The sequence below is a fragment of the Phyllostomus discolor genome, chromosome 5, assembly GCF_004126475.2.
Source record: "Phyllostomus discolor isolate MPI-MPIP mPhyDis1 chromosome 5, mPhyDis1.pri.v3, whole genome shotgun sequence".
Classification (NCBI taxonomy): Eukaryota; Metazoa; Chordata; class Mammalia; order Chiroptera; family Phyllostomidae; genus Phyllostomus; species Phyllostomus discolor.
In genome coordinates, this window is record NC_040907.2 from 26513411 (window position 1) to 26536157 (window position 22747).

General features: G+C 53.9%; 1 protein-coding gene and 1 long non-coding RNA gene across 2 annotated transcripts; one reads left to right on the forward strand and one right to left on the reverse strand.

Annotated features, from left to right (window-relative positions):
* The first annotated feature begins 1045 nt into the window (after positions 1 to 1045).
* On the forward strand, positions 1046 to 1541 carry LOC118500578. The gene is made up of 2 exons (XR_004903151.1): positions 1046 to 1212; positions 1417 to 1541. It is a non-coding gene; the product is annotated as an uncharacterized LOC118500578 (long non-coding RNA).
* On the reverse strand, positions 1417 to 19492 carry NT5C1A (5'-nucleotidase, cytosolic IA). Its single transcript, XM_028513686.2, has 6 exons — positions 19237 to 19492; positions 9912 to 10079; positions 9398 to 9527; positions 7814 to 7936; positions 5661 to 5845; positions 1417 to 3965 (listed from the first exon to the last, which is right to left on the reverse strand). The coding sequence occupies exons 1-6, from the start codon at positions 19351 to 19353 to the stop codon at positions 3600 to 3602; spliced, it is 1089 nt and encodes a 362-aa protein (XP_028369487.1). The 5' UTR covers positions 19354 to 19492; the 3' UTR covers positions 1417 to 3599.
* Between the last annotated feature and the right edge of the window lie 3255 nt (positions 19493 to 22747).

Consider the following 22747-nt stretch of genomic DNA (forward strand, 5'->3'; position numbering starts at 1 on the left):
CAGCTATGGCTTGAGCTCCTGTGCTGCCACTTACTAGCTGTGTGACTGGGCAATTGCTTATTTCTCTAAACCAGCACGGGCACCACTGGCCGTTGTGCAGCAGCAGCAGCCCCCTGGAAGCCGCCTGAGAAGCCCCGTTAACTGGATGGTGGGAAGACGGAGCAGTCACACTGGAGGGACCAAGGGAACTGGGGCCGCTCAGACCCACTCAGGGACTCGATCAGGAGCCATTTACCAACATTCTGAAGATACTTCAGTATTTTAAGCACCAGTTTGGCCCGACTGGTGCATACCAGTTGAATATCATTATAACGCCAGATCCATCTTGGATTTGAACTTCTTACTAGTTTTGATTTATCCTGGCATTTTCTGCTATACCCCCACCATTCTGATAGGGCCTTCAGGAAGGGGAGGGGATGTCTTGCAACGATCTTAGCAGTCTCAGGGCTTACTTATATCACAGTTTCTGGTTTTCTGCTAAGTGGCAGTTTCCAGTGGGTCTGGGACTTTGTTGGCAAGCATATCCTGGGACAAGTTCTGCAAGACCTGTTAGGCTGTGATGCTTTTGGCTGCAGGGGTCCAGACCACCAGGAGCTGTGGTGTCTGGGCCCAGTGCTGCAGAGTACATGGGGTCTGAGACTTTAGTGCCCACCTGGCTTTTTAATTTGCCTCATGAATGCTCCTCCTCAGCCCTTGAAACAATCAGGTGCGTCTGACTATTGCCTAAACCTGCCCTCAGAACTTATGAACTTTTATTCCAGCCTCTGAAAGGGTTTGTTGTTGTTGTTGTTGTTGTTGTTGTTGTTCTTTCCAGGCCTGAGATGCTCATTTATGGCTTCAGTAATAGAATTTGGACCCTCCTGTCTCTCATTGCCCAGGCCTGTCTGTGCCTATTAATGGTGGCTCCAGTGTAACCCAGGCTTTTACTGCACCTTATCTTTGGCTTTCTGAGAGACCTGGAAGAATCAGCAGCATTTATCACTAGGGCCCGGGGGCAGGACTTCGCAGTTCCCAGAATCCCTGGGGTTTATCTTAATTAGGCGACATCTGGTTTGCTTTCACAGGGCACACTGTCCACCCTGATTGCACAGCCTACCCACCATTCTGTGGGCTACCAGCTGGCTCTGGGAGCCGTGGGGGCTCATCCAAGGGGGGTGATTCTGACTTAAGGGATGGTGGGCAGATGTGTCAGTGGTTCAGCCAAAGCCAAAGGTGACTTGGGCCCTGAATGGCATAGCTCAGTGGATTGAGCGTGGGCTGCGAACCAAAGCATTGCAGGTTCGATTCCCAGCCAGGGCACATGCCTGGGTTGTATGCAGGCCATGGCCCCCAACAACAACTGCACATTGATGTTTCTCTCTCTCTTTCTCCCTCCCTTCCCTCATAAAAATAAATAAATAAAATCTTTAAAAAAAGGTGACTTGGGTTGAGCTCTCTGACTTCCTTCTCATTTCCCTTTAGGTCTCATACTATCTCTGGTTGGCTTGGAACACGAGAAGAGGAAGGAGCTCAAAACTAGGCCCTCTGCCTTGAAAGCCTCCTCTGCTGCCCAAAAAGATTGTGGCTGTGGATGAAAAGGACCTTGTGCAGAGACATCCTCATCACCCGCCCTTCCCCGATACGGCAGTCAGTGCTGGGCATCTGCCCCGGCACTCCACACCGCCTTGCCCTTCCACCCCAGCACCTGCCTCTAGGCACTGATGGTAAAAGCCCAGCCAAGCACTTCCGTTTTGGCCGAACTGTTGCTCATTTCGAGAACCACCTTTGTGTTCTCACTTTTTTCTTTTTCCTGGATGATCCTTCTGCAACAACTGCCCTACCTGCACTGCCTGGAACCTGTGCCCATTCAGACCCTGGGTTGCGTCCTCAAAAGGACAAAGGTCAGGCTCTGGATGGCCTTTTACACCCCCTTTCCTGCCCCCACAAGCATTCCAGCTCTCCTGCACACACCTCCAGGCTCCTGCCCACTTTGACAGTACCTTTGGCTTTTTTCACAAAACTCTTGATCACAGCTAGGAGTCCCCCAGGAACTGGGCAATCAGCCCCTGCCCCTTGCTCCCAGATGTCTGTTCACACCCCTAGGTCTTCCCAAGGGACCAGCCAATGGTGCCCACCATCCCTCCAGAGAGAACCGGGCTGGTCAGCAAAGGAGGAGGCTGATTCATCAAGCAGTGAGAATTCTACCCTGGAAGTGGTGACAAAGAGGCTGCAGGCACTCCTGCAAGGGTGCAGGATTCATGGGTGTCCCTCCAAGGATGTCCCTTGCACACATCCCAGTGATGGAGAGCTCATTACTTCCACTCACAATTTCATAGCTGTAGAAGCTTCTAGTGCACATTTCAGCTCCTTTCCTCTCTAACTGGCCACGGCCACAGACCAGACCTCCCACACACCCCACATCATCCCAGACAGGCCTTCCTTCCCCCAGGCTCAGCCTGGACAACCTCCTACTTCAGCCACTGAGCTCTCGCCCCCTGGGCCCACAACAGTAAACCCCAATACTCCACTTTTCCCCTCACTGGCAGGGCTGCTCAGTGACACAGCAGGATGCAATAATTGAGGGAGTGAGGGTTGAGGTGAGAGGCTTGGCAGGCAGGAACTGAACTTTGGCTACAAGCAAAAGCAATGGAAGCACTGAGCAGGCTGCCACTAAAGCTGTTCCCCTGGAAGTGCCTGCAGTGCCCCCTGCTGGCTGGACCGGAGTTTGCATGCAGGCTTAATCCACTCCCTCATTCCTTTCAGACACCCCCTACCTGGCCGCAGCTGACCCCTGATGAGACAGATTAGAGGATCACAGGAAGCAAATGGGTCATCTTGTCCAGTAGTTTTCAAACGTATAAAATTATTGGTAGGGATGCTGTGGATGGTTGTGCATTTTGCCCAGTTGACAAAGGCCTCTGGGCTGACGAGCCAGTGGGGGCTGACATCCCACTCATAGCCTGCTGGGCAAGCTGTGTGCCCAGCGTGGATACAGCCAGCCCAGAGGAAGGGCCTTCTCTGCATAATTCACCCTAGAGACAGCGTCTTTGTGTAATCCGCACAAAGGTGCTGTGTAGACCAGCAGCAGCCCTGGCACAGAATGCTTCCTTCAAAGAGGACAATCTTACAAAACCAAGCTTCTTCAGCTAAAGGAGAGTTTGAAAACTACCTAAAAGATGGGGAAACTGAGGCCCATGAAGGGGAGGGACTTGGTCAAAGTCATGCAGTTAATGCCAGGACAGAGCGCAGAGGCCAGATCCCCTCTCTCTCGGCGAGGTGCTCTTCTCGCTACATGGGGCTGGATTCCACCCCAGAGCCCTTTGCAGGCATCCTGGCTCCTCCGACCCTCCCACGCACACCCAGTGCCATCCACTTCCCCCTGAAGTCCAGCCACAGTCTTACTTTCCTAGCCAGCATTGTGGCCCAGAGCTGGCCCAGAACAAGAGCTGGTGAGGATGCCGGCCCAGTCTGCATGATTGCCTACTAGTACCTCACTCAGAGGGATGAGGGCAGACATGCAGCAAGGTAAGGGACTAGAAGTCGGTCTGCTGGATGACATGTCGAGGTATGACAGGGAGCTGTGCCTGGAGCACTGAGGGTCAGTGAGGCTGGCAGCTCGGCTACTGTGCAGCTGGGGTCTGCTTCACAGGTGCAGTCCGCCGGGGTGTCTGTGCCACACCGTAAGGCACGTGGGCAGCCACTGTGCCCATCTCCTGAGCCCCAGCCACATGGAACATCTGGTCATCAAAGAAGATGTGTGGGCGGATCTTCTCGAGCAGGGGGCCCTTGGGCGCTCCTGCAAGGAACAGGGCTTCATCTGTCTCCAGGCCCCAGCTGCGCAGGGTCTTGAGAGCCCGGGCCCCAGAACTGGCTGCGCTGCGTGCCGTCACCAAGTAGGTGCGGATTGGGCACTCCAGCCGCAGGCCCTTGGAGTAGAACTTCTTCTGCAGCCTACCCAGAGCCTCCAGAAAGCCCTTTAAAGGTCCCTACGAGAAGGCAAGGGAAGACGGTGAGCGCGCCCCTCTCGCAAACATTCGCTCCCTCTCCAGCTGGGCTCCTCCCTAAAGCACTCAGGTCTTGGTGCTTGCCGTGGGAAAGCTTCTCGAGGTCCCCACGTCTCTCAGCCCTGCTCTGCCTGCTCAGGCCACTGTGTGCATCAACGGGACAGTCTGTGTCAGAACAACCGCACCAGGACAGCTGTGGCTCCGTGTGTCCATCTCTGTGCCCCCGGGGAAAATGGGTGTCTGTCCTGCTGCTCAGGGAGTGTGACCTTCTGTGTTCCCCAGCAGGGAGGATATTAAAAATATCCTCCAGGCAGAATGGGTTCCAGCTGTGAGCGGCATGGACAGACAGACCAGGGTGTAACTGGCTCAGGGTGTCATGCTCTGGCTCTCTGGGGTCAGGGAAAGGATTTACTCTCGACAGTACCGGAAACAATGAAGGTTAATGAGGACGTGTGAGTAAAGAACCAGATGATGGTTAAAAAAAAAAGAAAAGAAAGAAAACTACAACAGCAGCTGGAAGTAAGGAGAGGAGGGCTCCCAATCTAGGAGACCTCTCACCTGGTGGGAGACTGGGAACAGCAGTGATGTCCTGGGCTCCGCCTACCACGTAGTGGGAACACAGTCCTGCCCTGATTCCCAAGGGGGTTAGAGGGAATTAATGAGAACGGGAGTGAAATGAATGTTCAGGGCCGCGACCGGAGCCTGCTGAAGTCTTGGCAAGAGGGGATCTGGGATGATGGAGATCTTTGTTAAAATCACAAATGGGAGCTCCCAGGAGGCCTGGAGAATTCCATCGGTTCCAACCCCAAGGAATTGTAACCAGGGACTAGGGCGCAGTCTGCTCTCAGGGAGACTTCTGAGCAGTATGGTGGTGAGTGGGGGTCCCTGAGCCTCTTGCCAAGGGAAGGATGGCAGGAGGTAGTTAGGGCTGGTTGGCCCAGGGCAGAGGGGCTGCCCCAGACCCTACACCTGGCTAGATCTCCCCGCCCAGGTGAGGAGCACTGGTCCAGCTTTCCCTTTCCTCCAGCGAGGGAAGTGGGGGCTTCTCGAGAGGAGGGGAGCCTACTCAGAGGGTGGGGGAACTCAGAGAGAGGATGAGGGTTTCAGAGAGAGAATGAGGCTTTCAGACTGCGAGGGGGGCTTTGGAGAAGGGATGGAGGCCCTGACCAGTATGGCTTAGTTGGCATGTCCCGCACAGCAAAAGGCTGCTGGTTCGATTCCTGGTCAGGACACATGCAGGTTTGGTCTTCAGACAGAGTGTGTGCAAGAGGCAACCGACTGATGTTCCTCTCTCTCTCTCTCTTTCTCCCTCCCTTCCCCTCTCTCTAAAAACAAATAAATAAAATCTTAAAAAAGAGAGAGAAGGGATGGAGACCTCAGCAAGGAGCTGCAAAGGAGAGGTCGGGGCTTCAGAGAGGGGCTTAGAGAGAATTCGGGGGCTTCGGAGGGCGGATGGGACTGCAGTGAGGGGGACAGGGGCTCGAGGAAGGGGTAGAAGCTCACTGAGGGGAGCCGGGGGTCGAGTGAGAGGGATGAAGACTGGGGGCTTGGTGAGGGGACCCGCCTAGATTCTAGGCCAAGCTCTGAGTTTGGTTCTGGGCTGGAGGTTCCAGCCCAGGGCAGGCTCCAGGGAGCCGCCTCGCCCCGCTCAGGGGTTCTGGGGCCTGTGTGGAGCACCTGGGCCAAGGGCTTGTTCTCATGGGCCTTCTCGTGCTCGAAGAACCTGTCCAGCCCGTGGGCCTTGACGATGCGCTCCGACTCGTCTGAGAAGAGCACCGCGTCCCCGTCGAAGGCCACGCGCAGCTGACTCTGGGAAACAGCCACGTCCCTGCTGGGGCTGAAGATGGTGGCAGCTGCGATCCCTGGGCAGAGAGAGGCGAATGCTGTCTGCCTCCATCCTGGCAATAGGGCTCCCTGACACCTGGGCCAGGACAGGGATGCCTCAGGCTCTCCTTGCCCACCTGCCTCACCCAGGGCTCAGAGGGAACAAGGCAAACGAGGGCTAAGGTTTGGGATATTTAAAACTGGCCATACGAATGGATGGTGGCTTTTGTCCTGAGCAGGGGCCTGAGGGCTCTGGCCTAAGCCCGAGGTTCCCTTCAGTTGTTGCTTTGAAGGAAGGTCTAGGGAGCCCCAGGTAACAGAGGGGCACTTAGAGGACTCGGGGCAGGAGCCACTTATCAACCGGTTTGGAGGAATGTCGACACCTTAATATCTAGTGAAGTCATGCTGGCATGGACTGTCGGAATGTCAGTCCTGGCTGGAAGGAAGGGCCCTGGGCCACTGATGTCCTTCCCAGAATTCCTCACAGACTGTTGTTACAGACCTCCGGGGCACTGGGAAGGAGCACTGACCCTGGCTTGGCCTCCCTCTCTTGCTGTTGATTCCGACAAGGCCCTCACCTGCTCTGCACCCACCCCAGGATGGATGTTTCAGCTCTGTCTGGAGCTGAGCTCCCAGGCTGCAGCCTGGGGTGAAGTGGGTGTGGGTACCCTAAGTCTACTGTCACAAAGGCACCCAGGTGTGTCCTACTCGGGACAGCCTGGCTATTCAGGGTTCCTTGAAGCAACGTAGGTGGCCATGAGGGGTAGCACTAATTACACTTGACTGTGGCACAGACTTTCTGCTTCTCCAGAAGGTCAAGGACGCCTGCCAGAAACCCGGACTCCAGGCTAGAGCTGCAATGGACAAGAGAGCCAGTGCGTGGAGGCTGGAGACCTGGTCAGCCGGTTCAGCCCATTCCCTAACCTTCGTCTCTCTGAAGGCCACCTCAGCCCTGCTCTTTGGGAATCTGGGATCACAGGGCATGGGTGTAGGCAGAGCTCTAGGAGAGGTGAGCAGTGCCAACTCCGCAGCAACTTTGCTAGCCTGAGGGTGTTATAAGTAGGACCAGGCCCTGGGCATCAGGCCAGGAACCCTCCCCACACTGCTAGTACTGGAGCCAAGATGAACCAAAATGAGCCCTACCCCGAGCAGGGCCACCCCCTGACCTCCACCTGCTCTCCAGCTTGAGCTCAGATTGCAGACACACAGAGGCACACGGGCAGGCCTGTGCCAAGGCCCCAACCAGAGGGCGTGACATCTGTGTAGGGAAATGGCATCCAGTCCCTGGTTAAAGAGCCTCCTAGAAGCCCGAGCAGCCCAGAGGAGTGGGGTATCAGGCTCCTAGGCAGGAGACAGCATGAAGGAGGAAGAGAAAAGTGAATATATTTTTGGTCGATAAACCTGCCAGTAGCGCGTAGCCTGACAGGCCCTCTCAGGCGGTGGGGCCTGTCGGCCTGTGCCAGAGAACCAAGGCTATGGCCGCCACCCAACACTGCCCCTTGACAGAGACACATGGAGGGAAATTTTCTTTGTCAGAACTTGTGGCTGGGTCTCCTAACCTTGCCTCAGCTGCTGGAATGCTGGCCGTTTCCCAGACCACGCTCATTGTTCAGGCTGGACTAGAAACTTATCTTTCTCCTCACTGGCCCAGAGAGGGGCAGAGGCTACCCGTGGTCACACGGGAATCAGAACTCCTACTGACCTGGAAGGTTCCTCGAAAGGAGTGGCTTTCTGGGCTGTAAGGAGGGCTTCCATGGAAACAGAAGCCAGGGCGATGGTGATGAGTAAAAGCATCCGGAAGGTGGTAGGGCAGGGGGGTGGGAGAACGGAATAAGTGGGCCTTGTTCTCAGAGTTTGTGGGACAGGTCGTAGGCATTAAGGAAGGTAGTCCCCTTCCAGTGACCACCGCAACCCCTGGCACCTGCTCAGGGCTTTAGGACCCTGCCTCCCACCTCAGGGACCCCTGTGCCAGACGCCCCATGTTTCCCCTCCCCAGTTTCACGCACCTTCATCAATGGCTTCCCGAACTTTTTCCGCATCGGCTGACAAGTAGAGGTTGGTGTGATAGGCCTTGAGGTAGCAGATGGGGCTATTCCCGCCCGTCATGCAGAACCTCTCGATGAACAGGTCTGGGGAGGAGGTACAGAACACCCAGGAGATGCCGGAGTCAACCCTCAGGGCCTCCCCACGGTCCCTCCGGGTCCAGTAGGCACTGTCTTGGTCCTGAGTGCTGGTGGTTCTCTGAGTTTAGGCCAGTGTCCTCCCTCGCTAAACCCCTCCATCCTTCATCCATGAAATGAAGATGATCACCTCCCAGGAGCAGTTGTCTGGCTCACAGTAACATCCTTTCGCCAGGGAATTCCAGTCCTAGACAAGGTGGGTCCTTACCAAGAGTGACCCTCTTGGCCCTAGCTGATTGGATAGGGACAGACACCTGACCCCAGCTGGGCCAATCAGATTCTCTCACAGCCTGGGCTGATAGCCACCTAGTTGCATTGCCTGCACAGGTTGTAAAACATTTGCTGGTTGATAAACGCTGCTGCTCTGAGTCCGCTGAGTTAGTCCAGCACGACCGCATCCCTCACGCGGGACAATCCACAACGGAAGGGGCAACGCGGGGCACAGCAGGAGTCCTTCCGGACCGGCTCCTGTACTACAGGCGCTGTCTGCCCTGATTACTCCGCACCTACATCACAGGCGGTTAAATATTTCGAATATAACTCCTGCTCCCAGCCATTCAAAATTAGGATTAAAAAAATGCCAACTGGACTCTCTTGGTTGCTTAAAACAAAGACTTGTAAACTTATAAATTTTGGCCACGTTCAGGAAAAGCAGAGAAGCCTGCCTAGCTCGGGGAGAGAAAGAGACGGGAAAAACAAAAAGCAAAATAAAGGAACAGACTTGCTGAGAGAAGCAGAAGCAAGGGCTCATGTGACCCGGAGAGAGAAAAGCCCAGGAGAGATTTCCAGTTCTTGGATTCAGGCCTTTTAGGCCCAATGCTACTTCTTGTCCTGTGGTTCTAAGACACACTCCTGTAAACAATAGATGTTTTTTTTCCCACTTAAACTGGCTCTGGAGGGTCTATTACTTTCAATCAAGAATTTGAATTAAGCCACAAAGCCCTGCTCACTCGGATGACTGCACCTGTTCTCTGAGCAGCTGTGTGAGGCCTGGGAGCCCCACTGCAGACGGGGACACCGAGGCACCGAGGCTGCAAGTGCCCTGCCGGCTCACGCAAGGAGTGGGGCCTGAGCGGTGGCGTGCTGGAGCTGGCTTACACTGACTGACTTGCAAGAACTGAATGTTAAACGTCCTGGGATTTTTGGAGCCAGTTCGATTGTTCGACTGTTGGCAACTTGAAATCAGCCATGGTGGGAATGCTTACACCCTGAAAATGGCAATGACACAATTGGGTGCTTTTGTTGTTGTTGTTTTGTTTTTTTTTTGTTTTGTTTTGTTTTTTAAGAGCTAGTTTACCAGCACATCCCTGGGTTTGGGTTCTAGTTGGTATACCCTTACCCTGCAGAGCTGCGGCCCCACTCCCAGGTGTGTCTGCTAGGGGTGTCCCACGCCCGATCCTGCGTGCTCACCGTAGTGGTTGATGCTATTGATGAGACGGACACCCACTTGGGCATGGTTGTTGGTCACGAGGACGATGTCGAAGATGTCCTCGCTGTCTGGGTACAGCTCCCGAAGCCGCCTGTTCACAGCCTCCAGAGCCTGGAGGGGAGAGGGGCCCTGCAGCTCAGACCCCCAGGGACAAACATCTGCAGGCAGCAGCCGGGGCTGGGGAGGGCGGGGACAAGGGCTTTCTCCTCCTAATCTCTGCCCTTGTGCAGGCTGATTCACTGAAAGCATGAGTGGGTGCTGAACCCCGGCCCGTGTTCCCCTCACCAGACTGGCTGGTTCTCTGGTGTGGGGCTGCTTTAGTCTGGAGCACCGGGTGGCCTCTTCTTGCCATGGCAGTTCTACCCCTAGCCAAGCTGTGCCGCTGTGGGGCAGCATCTTCCCCGAGGGTCCCTCTTCCTCACTCAAACACCCATGGGAGCGCTTTTCCCGAACCCCCCAGAGGCACTGCGTGGCTCGTGGTGGACAGCTGCTCACCTTCACAAAGGGGAAGGCCGGCCCCGGGCTGAATGGCTCGTTCTCGTGCTCCAGCTGGTAGCGCACGTACTCCTCCACGCCCTGCTCCGTGTAGATCCGCTGCTCCTCGTCCATGCGGAACAAGGCTCGGGAGGACACAGCAATGGTGACTGCATTCTGAGGCTTGGGCTGCAGACGCGCAGGAGAAGGGCCATCACTCACACTCCCCTGAGGTGGGTCTCACGTGCCAGCCCCTCTGGGCACTGGGGCAGGAAGTAAACCCAGGACCAGCCTCTGCCTGAGGAGGCTGTCTTGGGCAGGGGCAGACCTAGGACAGGACCCCCTCTGTGTAGGACCCAGCTGGGGACGGAGATGACGGCTCCCCACCAAGAAGCACGAGGGGGTGGCAGGGCCATGCCCTCAGCGAATCTGTAGTCTGGCCAGCCATCAGGACACAACAGAAAAGGGAACACAGTGTATGGGGCCGCAGAGTGTGGCTGATGCTCAAGGTGGTCTCTGGTCTCCACTATAAAATGGGAGCTGCAGGCCCTTCAGAGGAATTGTGCCTGGAAACATGACAACTGTGCGAGAACATTTATCTCCAGGCCAGGTCCCTCTCCCGAGCTCCTAACCCATGCATCTAACTGTCCCACTTGACTAACAGACACTCAAACTCAACGTGCTCAAGGCCAAACTCCTCCTGCCACTCTCTCCACCGCCAAACCTGGACTCCTCCCTCCTTCCTCATCCCATTGCTCAGCACCACCAAGCACTTCTCACCTAAACCGGGAGCCCGGAAGTCAATGCAAGTCTTCCCTCTTCCTCAACTCCTTCAATCAGTCAGTCACCAACAATCAGACACCAACGTCTGTCAGCTCCACTGGACTCCATCCACTTCCTTCTGTCTTCCTACCACGGCCCAGTCCATCACCATCTGTCATCTCCTCCAATCTGTCACCCCTATTGTTGTGAGGGGATTTCCCCATCTTCAAGTCTGGTCATGTGCCCCTCCCCTTCAGTGGTACCCACTCCTCTCGGGCCCCAGTCGGTAGCCTTTAGTGTAGAGTGGGAGTCTTCCTGACAGACCCCTTACTTCTCTCTCCACTCTCGCCTCCCCATGACCCCACTGTGCTCAAGCTGACTTCTCTCATGGGTCAGTGCAACTTCCCATCTTCCTCTGAGCCTTTGCACATGCTGTTCCCCCTCCTGACCTGCACTCTCCCTGACTCTCAGTCCAGCCAACTTCTACCCAACCTCTGGGTCTCAGACTCCATGCCATCTCTGGGAAGCCTTCCCTCATGACTCATTATGGGTGTGCTACCTCTCCCATTTCCTTTTCCTCCCCTATTTTTCTATTTCCTTGTTAGTAACATTTAACAGTAAGTTATAATTGCTTATTTAATTATTTATATCTCTAGACAGAGTTCTAGAGAAGAAGCAGGAACCGTGTCTAAGTTCTGAGGGAGCAGGGACTAGGACTGTCTTGTTAACTTATTGTATCTCTAGTGCTTAGAACAGTACCTAGCACATAATGGGAGCTCAGTACATTTTTAATGTCTCTGAACTTTTGAGTAACATATTTCCATAAGAAGTGAGAGATATCTGCCATGACAAATTTTACATGAACTAGAAACTTCAGTGAAGTGTTCTAATCTGTTCAGATTACTTGACATATAGCAGGTGCTCCAAGAATTTTTTTTTTTGGTTGATGCAAATTTGACAAACATTTGCTGGTTCTTTGTGCCAGACACCTGGGCTCTGCCTGGGGTGGTCCTGTCCTCAGAGCTCACAGGCTGGGAGGGAGAAACAGAGATGCAGAAGGGACTGAAATGAGTGACAGAACACAGGTGAAAGCCTGCTCTTGATGACAGGGGTTCAGAGGAAGTTGTTACAGGAGAGGAGGCGTTTGAGCCGAGACTTGGAGGAGGAGCAGGGTGAAGGAAGGTGTGAGGAGGTGCGCATAGACATGGTGCATCCACAAAGGTGAGCAGAGCCCAGGGCATGGGGGTACAGGTGAGCCCAGAACAGTAGGAAGGTGCCAGGTTGCAGAGGGCCTTCTGTCAGGGCCCCAGAAGTGCAAGGAGCCCCTTCACCCCCTCCAGTGGAATGGAGATAGGGGTGTGCCATCACAGACAGCGGCTGGGCCCTTGGTCATCCCTGGGGAGGGTCAGGATGGGGGTTCCCAAGGGACTCCCAGACTCCCAGAGTCCCACTGCATCTCTGTGACCTGAGCTGTATGGGACCCTGATTCCCACTTTGCAGATGAGGGGCTCACGTTGGGGCCTGCTCCTGACGGCCCTGCGGGCCCCGCACCGGCCCCGCTGCTTCTTTCTGGAGTCAAGCCTAGGTTCCAATCAGTTGACAACACTGAGTGATGACCATGTGACAGGCACTGTTCTGGGGACATGGCAGGAAACAAGACAGGTGTGATCCCTGCCCCCACGGAGCTTATGACCTGTCCCCAAGGCAGAGATCCGTGCCATCCTTTAGAAGAGCACTGCCCAGTAGAACTTTCTGTGATAATAGAAATGTCCAGAGCTGTCCAGGGGCTACAGATGTGGCTATGGAGTAACTTGAAATGTAGCTAGTGAGATTGAAGAACTGAATTTTTTATTGTATTTAATTTTAATCAATTTACATTAAGTAGCTATGACTGGCCAGTGGCTAGTGAGGATTTAAAACCTCAGAGTTGGCATGCAAGACCAAAGAGCTCCCCAAACGCGTGACGTAGACCTCAGTTTGCACTTGACTTTTATTCCCACCGAGATGCTGCATGCAGCCACAGGGCCAGGCTAAGGCAGTGGCAGGACAGGTGCCTCTCCTCTGGGGCTGAGCTCAAGTGCTGTCCAGGTTGCTGGCCCCCACCATGCATCTGTGTGTCCTTGGGCCAGGTACCTTCCAACCCCATCAGCAGCTGTGAGCCTCCAAGGGAAGAAGGTAATGAAGTTAAAAGACCTCGAGAGAAAGAATGATAGAGGGATGGCCAGAGATGGTGAGTGTGGAGTCGGGAGAGAAGGGGGACCTACTCTCATAAACCCAGGGAGCCTGTTGGCCTTCAGGATGGGGGCTGAGTGCGTCCCACCCCTGGGCTTACTGCCTTAGGGACAGAGTCCATCATCCTTTCAAGGACAGAGAATCGGCTGCTCTCCCGGCCTCTTCAGGCATGTTCCCAAGCCGGCCACTCCAGCCCAGGCAGCCAGCCAGCCGAGGTCTCACTCCTCTGTCCCACAGCCCCTGCCAGACTGCCATGTTCTGAGTCCCCCAGAACCTGCTGACCTGCCCAGACCCCATCCCATCCCACATCAGGCCGTTGTAAGAAAACTAACCCAGGTGCCTTGGCTCCAGAAGTCTCCACTTCTTTTGTTTTTAAAAAGATTTTATTTATTTATGTTTAGACAGAGGAGAAGGGAGAGAGAAAGAGAGGGAAAGAAACATCAACGTGTGGCTGCCTCTTGTGCATCCCCTATTGTGTGGGCCACAGCCCAGGCATGTGCCCTGCCTGGGAATTGAACCGGTGACCCTTTGGTTTGCAGGCCAGCACTCAATCCACTGAGCCACACTGGCCAGGGCCACTTCTTTTAAAGATGGGGAAATTGGCCCAGAGAGGAACAGAAAGTTATTCTAGGTCATACAGCAAAGTCAAGACAGAGCCAAGATAAGAAAGAAGTCTCTGGCCTCTTTCTACACAGCAGCACCCATCCCCCATGTGTCCCTTCTCAATAACTCTCAGGAGACCCCGGCCCCTGTTACTGCAGCCACTTCCCTGGGACAGTCCTCCCACACAGTCCCCCTTTCCAGATCTGGGAGAAATGGTGAGGGTCACAGTGCCCTCACACTGAGGATTCTAAGGGCAGGCCTCTCTTCACCTCAGAATGGAGATCCCAAGGGCAGGACCCCACCTCCCCGCTCAGCCTGTTCTGACACTGTCCAGGTGAGGTGGAGTCTGAGGGCCTAGAGGGCGTGAGCTGGAAGCCATGAGCAGCCCGGGCTGCAGGGGGTGCTGAAGGGACAGGTGAAAGTGGTTGGCCAGAGTAGGGTAGGAGCAAGCGCTCAGAGACCCTCCTAGAGCCAGCTGCAGAGGGAGGCCACCCTGTCACGTGTTATCAGGCCAACCTGGGGACAGGCCCCCCAGAAATCAGAAAGAAGTCCAGATTCCAGACTGGGAACTAGGCCAGAAAGACCCTCACCCAAGACCAGGAACTCAGCCTGGGAGCACTGACCTGCCAACTCTCTCTGCCTTCCACCCGGGAGGGGGCGAGGCTGGCGTCCCCCTCTGCCTTGCGCGGTTGGGATGGGGTGACAGTGGAGGGCAGCACAGCCCCACCCCACCTGTCTGAGGAACTCTCATTTAGGCCGATATGATTCTGCCTGTTAGGACCAACACAGGAAGTTGGCCAAAAGCCATTATTTCTAGAAGGACTTAGAGTGAGAAGGGCAGCCAGCGGAGAGAGAGACAGATAGGTCCGCACTGAGGAAGTCCTCTGGCCCCATGAGGTGAGGGCCTCCTCTGCGTCTGGGGCTTGATATCTCACTCAGGCTCCTGGGAATGAGAATGAGCCCAGCCAGGCTCTGATGTGGCCCATGAGGCCTAAAGCCCCCAAAATAGCTTGTGGGAGGATGGGCTACAGCAGGAAGGAGTAGGGGCCAGGAAGCCACCAGGCACCTCGCCTCTCAGAGAATTGTGAGGGTCAGGAGCTGACGGAGAGGTCATGACTGACAGCTGGTCCTGCGTGCCTGGATTCCTTGGTGCCTGGGGAGGAAATGAATTGGGGAGCTCCACTGACCATCCTGGTTCCCAGCGCCCATCCCCTTCCCTCCAACCCCGGGGCCATGACAGTAGTCTAGCTTGCTCCGCAGACAGGGACCAGGCCCCTCACTAGCCTGCCTGCTGCCAGGCACACCCTCTCCAAACCATCCACAGCACTGCCCAGGGTGATCCTTCTAAAATGAAAATGGAAACAAGTTAATCCCTTGCTGAAAAATCCTGCATCGCTCTATAATGGTTTTCATGCTTTTTAAAAAAGTAGGTTGACCTGTTATTCAAATGAACTCTTGAGGGAAACCCCGATATGCAAACCAGATATTAACATATCTTATTGGCATACATTTATGTTACTATATCAATTGTATTACACATACATAAAGTATTTATTATAATGTCAACCAATGAAAACAACACAGTTGTTTGGATAATGACAAATTGGAAACTGGGAGTTAGGATTCAGACGTAGCTGGTGCAGACTTAAGCTTCATCATCTAGTCAATTTGTTTCTGCATTTGTTGGGCTTTTCACAGTATTGAGAAAGCCCTGATTCACACCAATAAGTGGCTGCAAATGATCAAAGGTATTTTGTCTTGTTTTGTTTTAAGATACGAGCCTCAAGAGACTTAGCAATAATTGCCAGCAATCTCAAGATACTCTTCTATTAAACAGATCACAGGAAAAGCTTTATTCTAAGGTTTGCTAAAAAAATAATACTAGGGACTTCTGGTCGAGATGGAGATATAAGTAGACACGCTTTGCCTCTGCGCGCAACCACAAAAAGAATTACATCTAGCCCTGGCTGGTGTGGCTCGGTGGATTGAGTGATGGCCTACAAACCAACAGGTCAGCAACTCGATTCCCAGTCAGGGCACATGCCTGGGTTGCAGGGCAGGTCCCCAGTTGGGAGTACATGAGAGGCAACCACACATTGATGTTTCTCACCCTCCCTACCTTCCCCTCTCTTTAGAAATAAATAAACAAGCCCTGGCTGGCGTAGCTCAGTGGATTGAGCGTGGGCTGGGAACCAAAGTGTCCCAGGTTCGATTCCCAGCCGGGGTACATTTCTGGGTTGCAGGCCATAACCCCCAGCAACCCCACATTGATGTGTGTGTGTGTCTCTCTCTATCTCCTTCCCTTCCCTCCCTAAAAATAAGTAAATAAAATCTTTAAAAAAATAAATAAATAAACAAAATCTATTTTTTAAAAAATGCCACATTCATTCAGATGAGTAGTAGGGACGGAGACTTGGAGATGGGGTGGAGAGAAGATAAGACGTGGCACGGAGAGGTGCCGAGGAATGGGGCACAGGCCGTCCCACATTCACATGTGGTGGATAAAAACCTGGAGGCATACTCTGGGAGTTAGTGATCCCAGCCCCAGGCCAGACTGCACAGTCCAGGGTTCCAGCACCGGGAAGATAAATCCCAGTCACTTCTGGCTGTAAAATCCACTGGGGGTTGGGGCAGAAAAAGAAACTGCCAGATTTTCCGGAAACTCCGTTTAAAGGGTCTACAGGGTCTTAACACACACACAAACCCGCTCACTTGGGGATTCAACACCAGGGCAACAGCTGGAAGGGCACAAGTTGCATACGGGGAGTGGGTGAAGTGACTGGAAACGGGGCAAGTACCAGGCAAACCCCCAGAAGCCAGGCAGCAGCACAGTCCCTTCTCTGAGCCCTTCCCCTCCCCCTACACAGAGCCACAAAGTGGAAAAGCAGGTTGCCCCACCCTGGTGATTACCTACGGCTGCGTCCCACACAATTTACAGGTGCTTTTTACAGGGAGTCAAGGCAGTTCTACCTACTACAGAGAAACAAACACAGGGAGGCTGCCAAATTGAGGAGACAAAGAAAAGAAATATGGCCCAAATGAAAGAACAGAACAGAACTTCAGGAAAAGAACTAAATAAAACAGAGATAGCCAACCTATCATATGCAGAGTTCAAAACACTGGTGATCATGAACTCATACTCAAAGAACTCACTGAGTATGGCAACAACATAAAGGAAGAAATTAAGATTACACTAAGTGAAATAAATAAAGAAAAATTTCTAGGGAACCAACAGTGAAGGGAAGGAAGCTGGGAGTCAAATCAATGATTTGGAACATGAGGGAAAAAATAAACATTCAACCAGAACAGAAACAAGAAATAAGAATTTAGAAAACAAGGATAGTATAAGAAGACTCCAGGACATCTCCAAACATGCCAACATCTGAATCAGAGGGATACCAGAAGGAGAAGAGGAAGAGCAAGGAGTTGAAAACTTATTTGAAAAAATAATGGAAGAAAACTTCCCTAATTTGGCAAAGTCCAGGAAGCACAGAGAGTCCCAAACAAGTTGGACAGAAAGAGGACCACACTAAGACACATCATAATTAAAATGCCAAAGGTTAAAGATAAAGAGAGAATCTCAAAAGCAGCAAGAGAAAAGCAGAGAGTTACTTACAAAGGAGTTCCCATAAGACTGTCAGCTCGTTTCTCAAAGGACACTTGGCAGGCTAGCAGGGACTTCCAAGAAGTGTTTGAAGTGACGAAAAGCAAGGACCTACAACCTAGATTACTCTATCCAGCAAAGCTGTCATTTAGAATCGAAGGGCAGATAAAGTGCTTCCCAGACAAGGTAAAGCTAAAGGAGTTCATCATCACCAAACCATTACTAAATGAAATGTTAAAGGAACTTGTTTAAGAAAAAGAAGATCAAAACTATAAACATTAAAAAGGCAACAAATTCACAACTATCAACAACTGAATCTAAAAAACAAACAAAATCTAAGCAAACAACCAAATCAAGAACAGAAACATGGGTGTGGAGATCATTTGGAGGGTTATCAGCTGGGAGGGTGGGGAGAGAATGGGGGAAAAGGGTACAGGGATTCAAAAGCATAATCAGTAGGCATGACATAGACAGGGGGATATTAATAGTATAGGAAATGGAGAAGCCAAAGAACTTACATGCACAATCTATGGACATGAACTAAGGGGGGGATTGCTGGAGAAAAGAGGGGTACTGGGGGGGGGCAAAGAGGGAAAAATTGGGATCACTGTAATAACATAATCAATAAAGTATACTTAAAAATAAAATGTAGAATATAGTATAAATAAATAAATGTTAACATAATAATAACAATCAACCTGCAGCATAAATTAATGTTAGTGGTCTCCAATGTGCAAAAACATCCACCTGACACAGGTGGGCAATTCGAGTGAGTTGTTTTGTTATACATTTTTTATAGTTTAAAACACACTTTGAAGAAGAAAGAAAATAAATTGGATTCACAGGCGTGCAGACCCCCTGAAACATGGGGCTCCATGGAACCTCGTTTTAAAACCCCTGGCCTCACTGAATAAGGTCCAGGCTCCTCAACACGACACTCAGGGGCCTTCGCGAGTCTCCGACACCCCCCAAGTCTTCTCCCAAAGACCCTGCATTCTCCCACCCAGGTGCCGTCTCCATACCTTTTACCCATCCAGTTTCTATCTCTGCCTGGGAAAAACCACCTATTCGGGCTTTGAGATCAGCTCACATGCCACCTCCGCAAAGCCTCACCTAGTGGGCAGTCCCTCCTTCCCCTGCTCGCACCGCACTTGTAGGGTCTTTCGCCTGAGCGCGCACCACTTGCACGCACCCTCGGTGCGGCGTGAGCTCCCGAGACAGGGAGCTCACCTCTCAGCCTACCTCACCTCTCAGTTGCGTTGCTGAGGGGCCTGGCGGAACTGCAGGAAATGACTGTTGACAGGTGGGCCTCCTGGGGAAGGGTCTTTGGAGGGTAGGGGCAGGACACTTGAAGGTCAGGGGGATGCTCCGTGCCAACCTCTATTTCTCAGTTCCTTCGGCAAGCTCTGAGATCACGAAGTGGGAGTGAGCAAGGCCCAGGAGCCAACCCTGAGCTCAATGAGGGTTGTTTGCCCTCATCAAAAACTTGTCGGATGGGAAGAGGACCTCTCTCCTCTGTGAGTCCTGCAGGGTTGAGACCATCACGGGTGGAGCGGAGATGTTAATGCTCACGGCGAGGGGAGCAGAGCCCAGAGCCGGGGCACAGAGTTCTGCGTCGGGAGCCCACAACCAAGGACGCAGAGCCCTGAGTGCACCCTTAGGACGCAGGGAGCACAGCACCCCAGCCCAGGGCTCAGGGCCCTGAGCCAGACCCCAAACCGAGAGGCTCCGGTCGGGACAGAGGTACCCAGATGGCAGAAACCGGAGCGCGCAGCGAGGAGCCGGGTTTCCCGAGTCCGGTTACTAGGGCCCAGGTCACTACCGCAGGCGCCACACATCGGCCCTGCCAACAAGTACTGCCCGGGCGCCCCAGGCCGCCCGCTCCGAGAGGGGCTGAGTCGCGGGGCCCTGAGCTGGACCCAGGTGACAGCACGGGGGAGGAGGATCCTGGCGTGGAACACGAGCCCCGGAAAGAAACCCGGAGCAGAGCTCCCAAAAATAAACCCGAGCCTGCGCCAACGGCAGGGCACATTCTGGTGCCTTAGGACCTGAGTCCCCTCCCGGAGGGGCACCACGGGCCCCTCTCCAGGGGGCTCCCCAGTGACCTTCCCCTCCCCTCCCTCCACACCCAAGCCCTGTGTTTACCGATTTGGGTTTCTTCTTGGGAGCGAGTTCGTCGGAGAAAGCCTTGGCTTCCTCCCAGCGCGGGGCCGCGGCGGTCTCTGCCCCCGGCCCGGGCCCGCGGGGCTCCCCGGCTTCCATGCTCTGGTTGTGACCCGACAGAGAGGGCGGCGGCGGAGACCCAGAGCTTGCCGGGCTGGGCTGCGCGTCCCAGGCGTGAAAAGGGGACGGGCAGCGGCGGGGAGTGTGGGCGAGCGAGCCCGCGGGAGGGCGGGGTTGGGGGCGGCGGTGTCACCCGCGCCCTCTCAGCCACCCGCGCGCTGCTGTAGTGTGCGTTATCAGAGCGCGGCCGAGCTCTCCTTTCCGCGCCGCCTCACGCCCAAACTGAATGGGGCGGTTGCGGGGGGCGGGGTTTGGCCTCTCGGGCTCGCAGGTGGAGGAGGCCTGAAGCGGGGCTTGCGGGCTGCTGCGGACTCAGGACTGGGGGGAGAGCAGAGGCCTGACAACTTATTTTCCCGGGACGGTGAATCTCAAAGAGAAAATGAAAAGGTAGCTGTACCCCCGCCCCGCCCCAAAGCTAACCCTTTTCCGTTGCAAGGACCGTGGGACCCTGAGCGGCTTTCCCTTGAGCCGTAGTCCCTTCTGCAGAAGAGGAGGTAGTGGATGCACACCTCCTTCTACCAGCAGGAGCCCGCTTCCAGCCCGGGGGGCTCTTCCCCACCAAGGCAGCAGGGCCCTTGAAGTCCGTGTCGAGACTAGGCTCTCCTCTGTCTGGTGGGGGACCCGGACCTGAGAGACACCCAGAGATTCTGAACGCAAGTTCTTGCTGGGCCCTCTATAGCCAGCAGGGGGCGCACACTCCTGGGTCCCACCTGCCAAGCTTGAGATGATCAGTTATAGGCTATGAAGTGACTGGATGGAGGGAGGGTCGAACAGAAGTCTCAGAATCAGACACGTGGACCACCACCCCGGAGTTTCAGGGCACTGGTGAGGAGCCCTGGATGCAGACACTAATGCCTTCCATCCCAAGTCACAGGCCAGGAAACCGACCAGGGGCATCTCTGTGTGAGCCTAGAAGTGTGCACAGGTGGTGGGAGCAGCAGGAGAAAATGCTGGTTTAGCCTGGGGGGCATCTGCCTGGAAGAGGGTACAGAACGGAGGGACCCAGGCAGACTCGGCCATCCTGGGAGGAACTAACCAAACCTCGTGTGGGAGGAAGGGGAAAATAATAACAAAAAAAAAATTAGGATTGGGGAAGTGTTTCCACTTGCCCTTCTCCAGCCTTGGTAGATTCTTTCCACAGATGACCCCCAACTCTCTCCCACCCTGCCTGCCCTTCAGCAATATGGCTTTGACACGTCTCCCATCCCGAGGTGGGATGGAATCTGAGCTAACCTGGTGTCTTGAGTTAACTAATAGAATGCTGTAGAAGCGATGTTATACAGTTTCTGAGCTTAAACCTTAGAGGCCCTTCAGATTCCACTGTTGCCCTTTTGGGGTCCAGCTCCTAGGTAAAGAAGTCTGGGCTGCCCTTCCAGGAAGTCCATATGGTGAGGTGGAGCAGCTCTGGAGGACAAGTAGCCAGTGGAGAACAGTGACTTCTGCAGCGACTGTCAGCATCAATTACCCAGCGACTGTCAGCATATGAGTGAGGCCACTGCGGCTGTTCCAGCCTCAGCTCAGCGCCAGTGAGATGCTGTGACCCCAGCCACGAAGCAGGAAAACCTCCCAGCAGAGCCCAGTCAACCCAGAGAATCATAAAAAAATAAATAAAATGTTGTTTTAAGCACTAAGTTTTGGGGTCGAGTATTACACAGCAATAAATAATGAAACTCTAGGAAGGGGTCCATTATTCTCAGGTGCCTCATGGAGGCGGAGGAGGACACTTAGGAAGAACATCTAGGGTGGTTACCTGGGTGGAAGTGAGCACCTGACACAAGGGCAAGCCATCCCCATGCTGCCCAGTGACCTTGGACTTGTGTGGCCTGGGTTGAAAAGTTGGTCTGGGCCAGATCAACTTTTGCAACTGGGAATTGGGAAACAGGGACCAGAAAGCTTCACAAGAGTGAAGCTGAGGATGCTGTGAAAGGCAGTCAGTGCCCAAGAGATCTGGGTGAGCCTTAGCGAGCTGTAGTCATGTGCGACATACAACCAAGTGGGCAGAAGCTTTGCGAGCAGAAGGGGCCAATGTGCAGAAGGCACTGCCGACTTCACGGAAGAGGAACCTGCTGCCCTGAGAGGGAGCTGCCTCTGGTCCCCACAGTTGCCCAAGTCCCAGCTGAGGCCCTGGCTACAGTGCCCGCCTCTAAATTTCCATAAAATTCGCCATAGCACTTCAGCAAATGCACCCTGACCACCAAAAGTTGGTGGCATTTGTTTGTTTGTTTTGGACTAGCAACCTTCCCCTCCCTCTTCTTCTGGTGACTGTCTCTGCTTCCCTGCCTCCCTGGTTATAGGAGTAGGCATGTGACTTGGTCCTGGCCAACTGTAAAATCCTATTTCCTTGGACACAGAGATGAAGCCAAGGATGAGCATGCGGCCCCAGCTGGGCCACTCTCCCATACTCTTGTATAGGGGTACTGGGAGATCTGACTCTTTCTTCTCTGGGGTTATTAATTTGAGACAATGGGATTGGAGAACCCATCTTCCCCTGAGGCAGGTGAAAGATCGCGGGATATGCCCATCTGGAGCACAGAGAGGGAAGCAGAAGCAGGGAGCGGGCGGGTGGGGGGGTGGTGCAACATTGAGCCTCTGGATCCAGCAGAGCCTGAACTTCCCAATTACATGAGCCACTAAGCCTCCCTTTTTACTTGAGCTTGTTTGAATTGGCCTCAACTAATCCAGTCCGCTTTACTTGGAGACGGACACAGGTGCTCATCGGACAGGGCATCACAGGGGAAGCTGTATGATAACTGTGATGGACTGTGTACCCATGAGGGGCCCACTGTTTGAGGTTTGGGAGGGTTTCACGGAGGAGATCATTGAGACAGGACAATGAATGGGTGGCCCAGAGAGGGGCGATGGCCTGTGTCCAGGTGCAGGAGCCTAAGAGATCCCTGAGGGAAATTCAGGGTGTCTCAAAGGTACGGTGCAGGAGAGGGAGGTGGGGGAAGAACAGGCTTTTGAACTCAGCAGGTGGAAGATCACGCAGGACGTTGAGAGACTTTTAAGGAGTTTATGATGCTGAGGGCAGGGGAGGCTTTCAAGGAGTTGACATGGTCAGATCTGTGCTTGAGGGAGATCACTCTGGTTTCTGTGGGGCAGACAAACAGCATGAAGAGCAAGCCTGAAAGCAGCAGGTGGACTAACCTGGGCTAGGGATGAGGAGGGCCTATGGGGAAAGCTTTCAGGAGATCTTAAACATCCAAGACAGGCAGGGGACAGGACTCCCCATCCCCCGAGTGTGGCTTCGGCTGGGAATAGCAGCCCCAAGTTCTCAGACTTCTGAGTCACCTCCTTAGGTTCATGGTTGCCCCGAGGCCAGGTCAGCCTCCTTCCTCCATCCTAATTGCTTCCTGCCAAGGAAGCGGCCCCC

Bases quoted from the DNA above. Each gene is read 5' to 3' on its own strand.
- NT5C1A (XM_028513686.2), bottom strand. From the start codon at position 19,353: ATGGAAGCCGGGGAGCCCCGCGGGCCCGGGCCGGGGGCAGAGACCGCC. The intron at 9,528-9,911 runs GTGAGCAGCTGT...TCTCCCCTCCAG, and splicing joins CGGCCTTCCCCTTTGTGAAG to GCTCTGGAGGCTGTGAACAG. The intron at 5,846-7,813 runs GTGCGTGAAACT...CTCTCTGCCCAG, and splicing joins TCGGGAAGCCATTGATGAAG to GGATCGCAGCTGCCACCATC.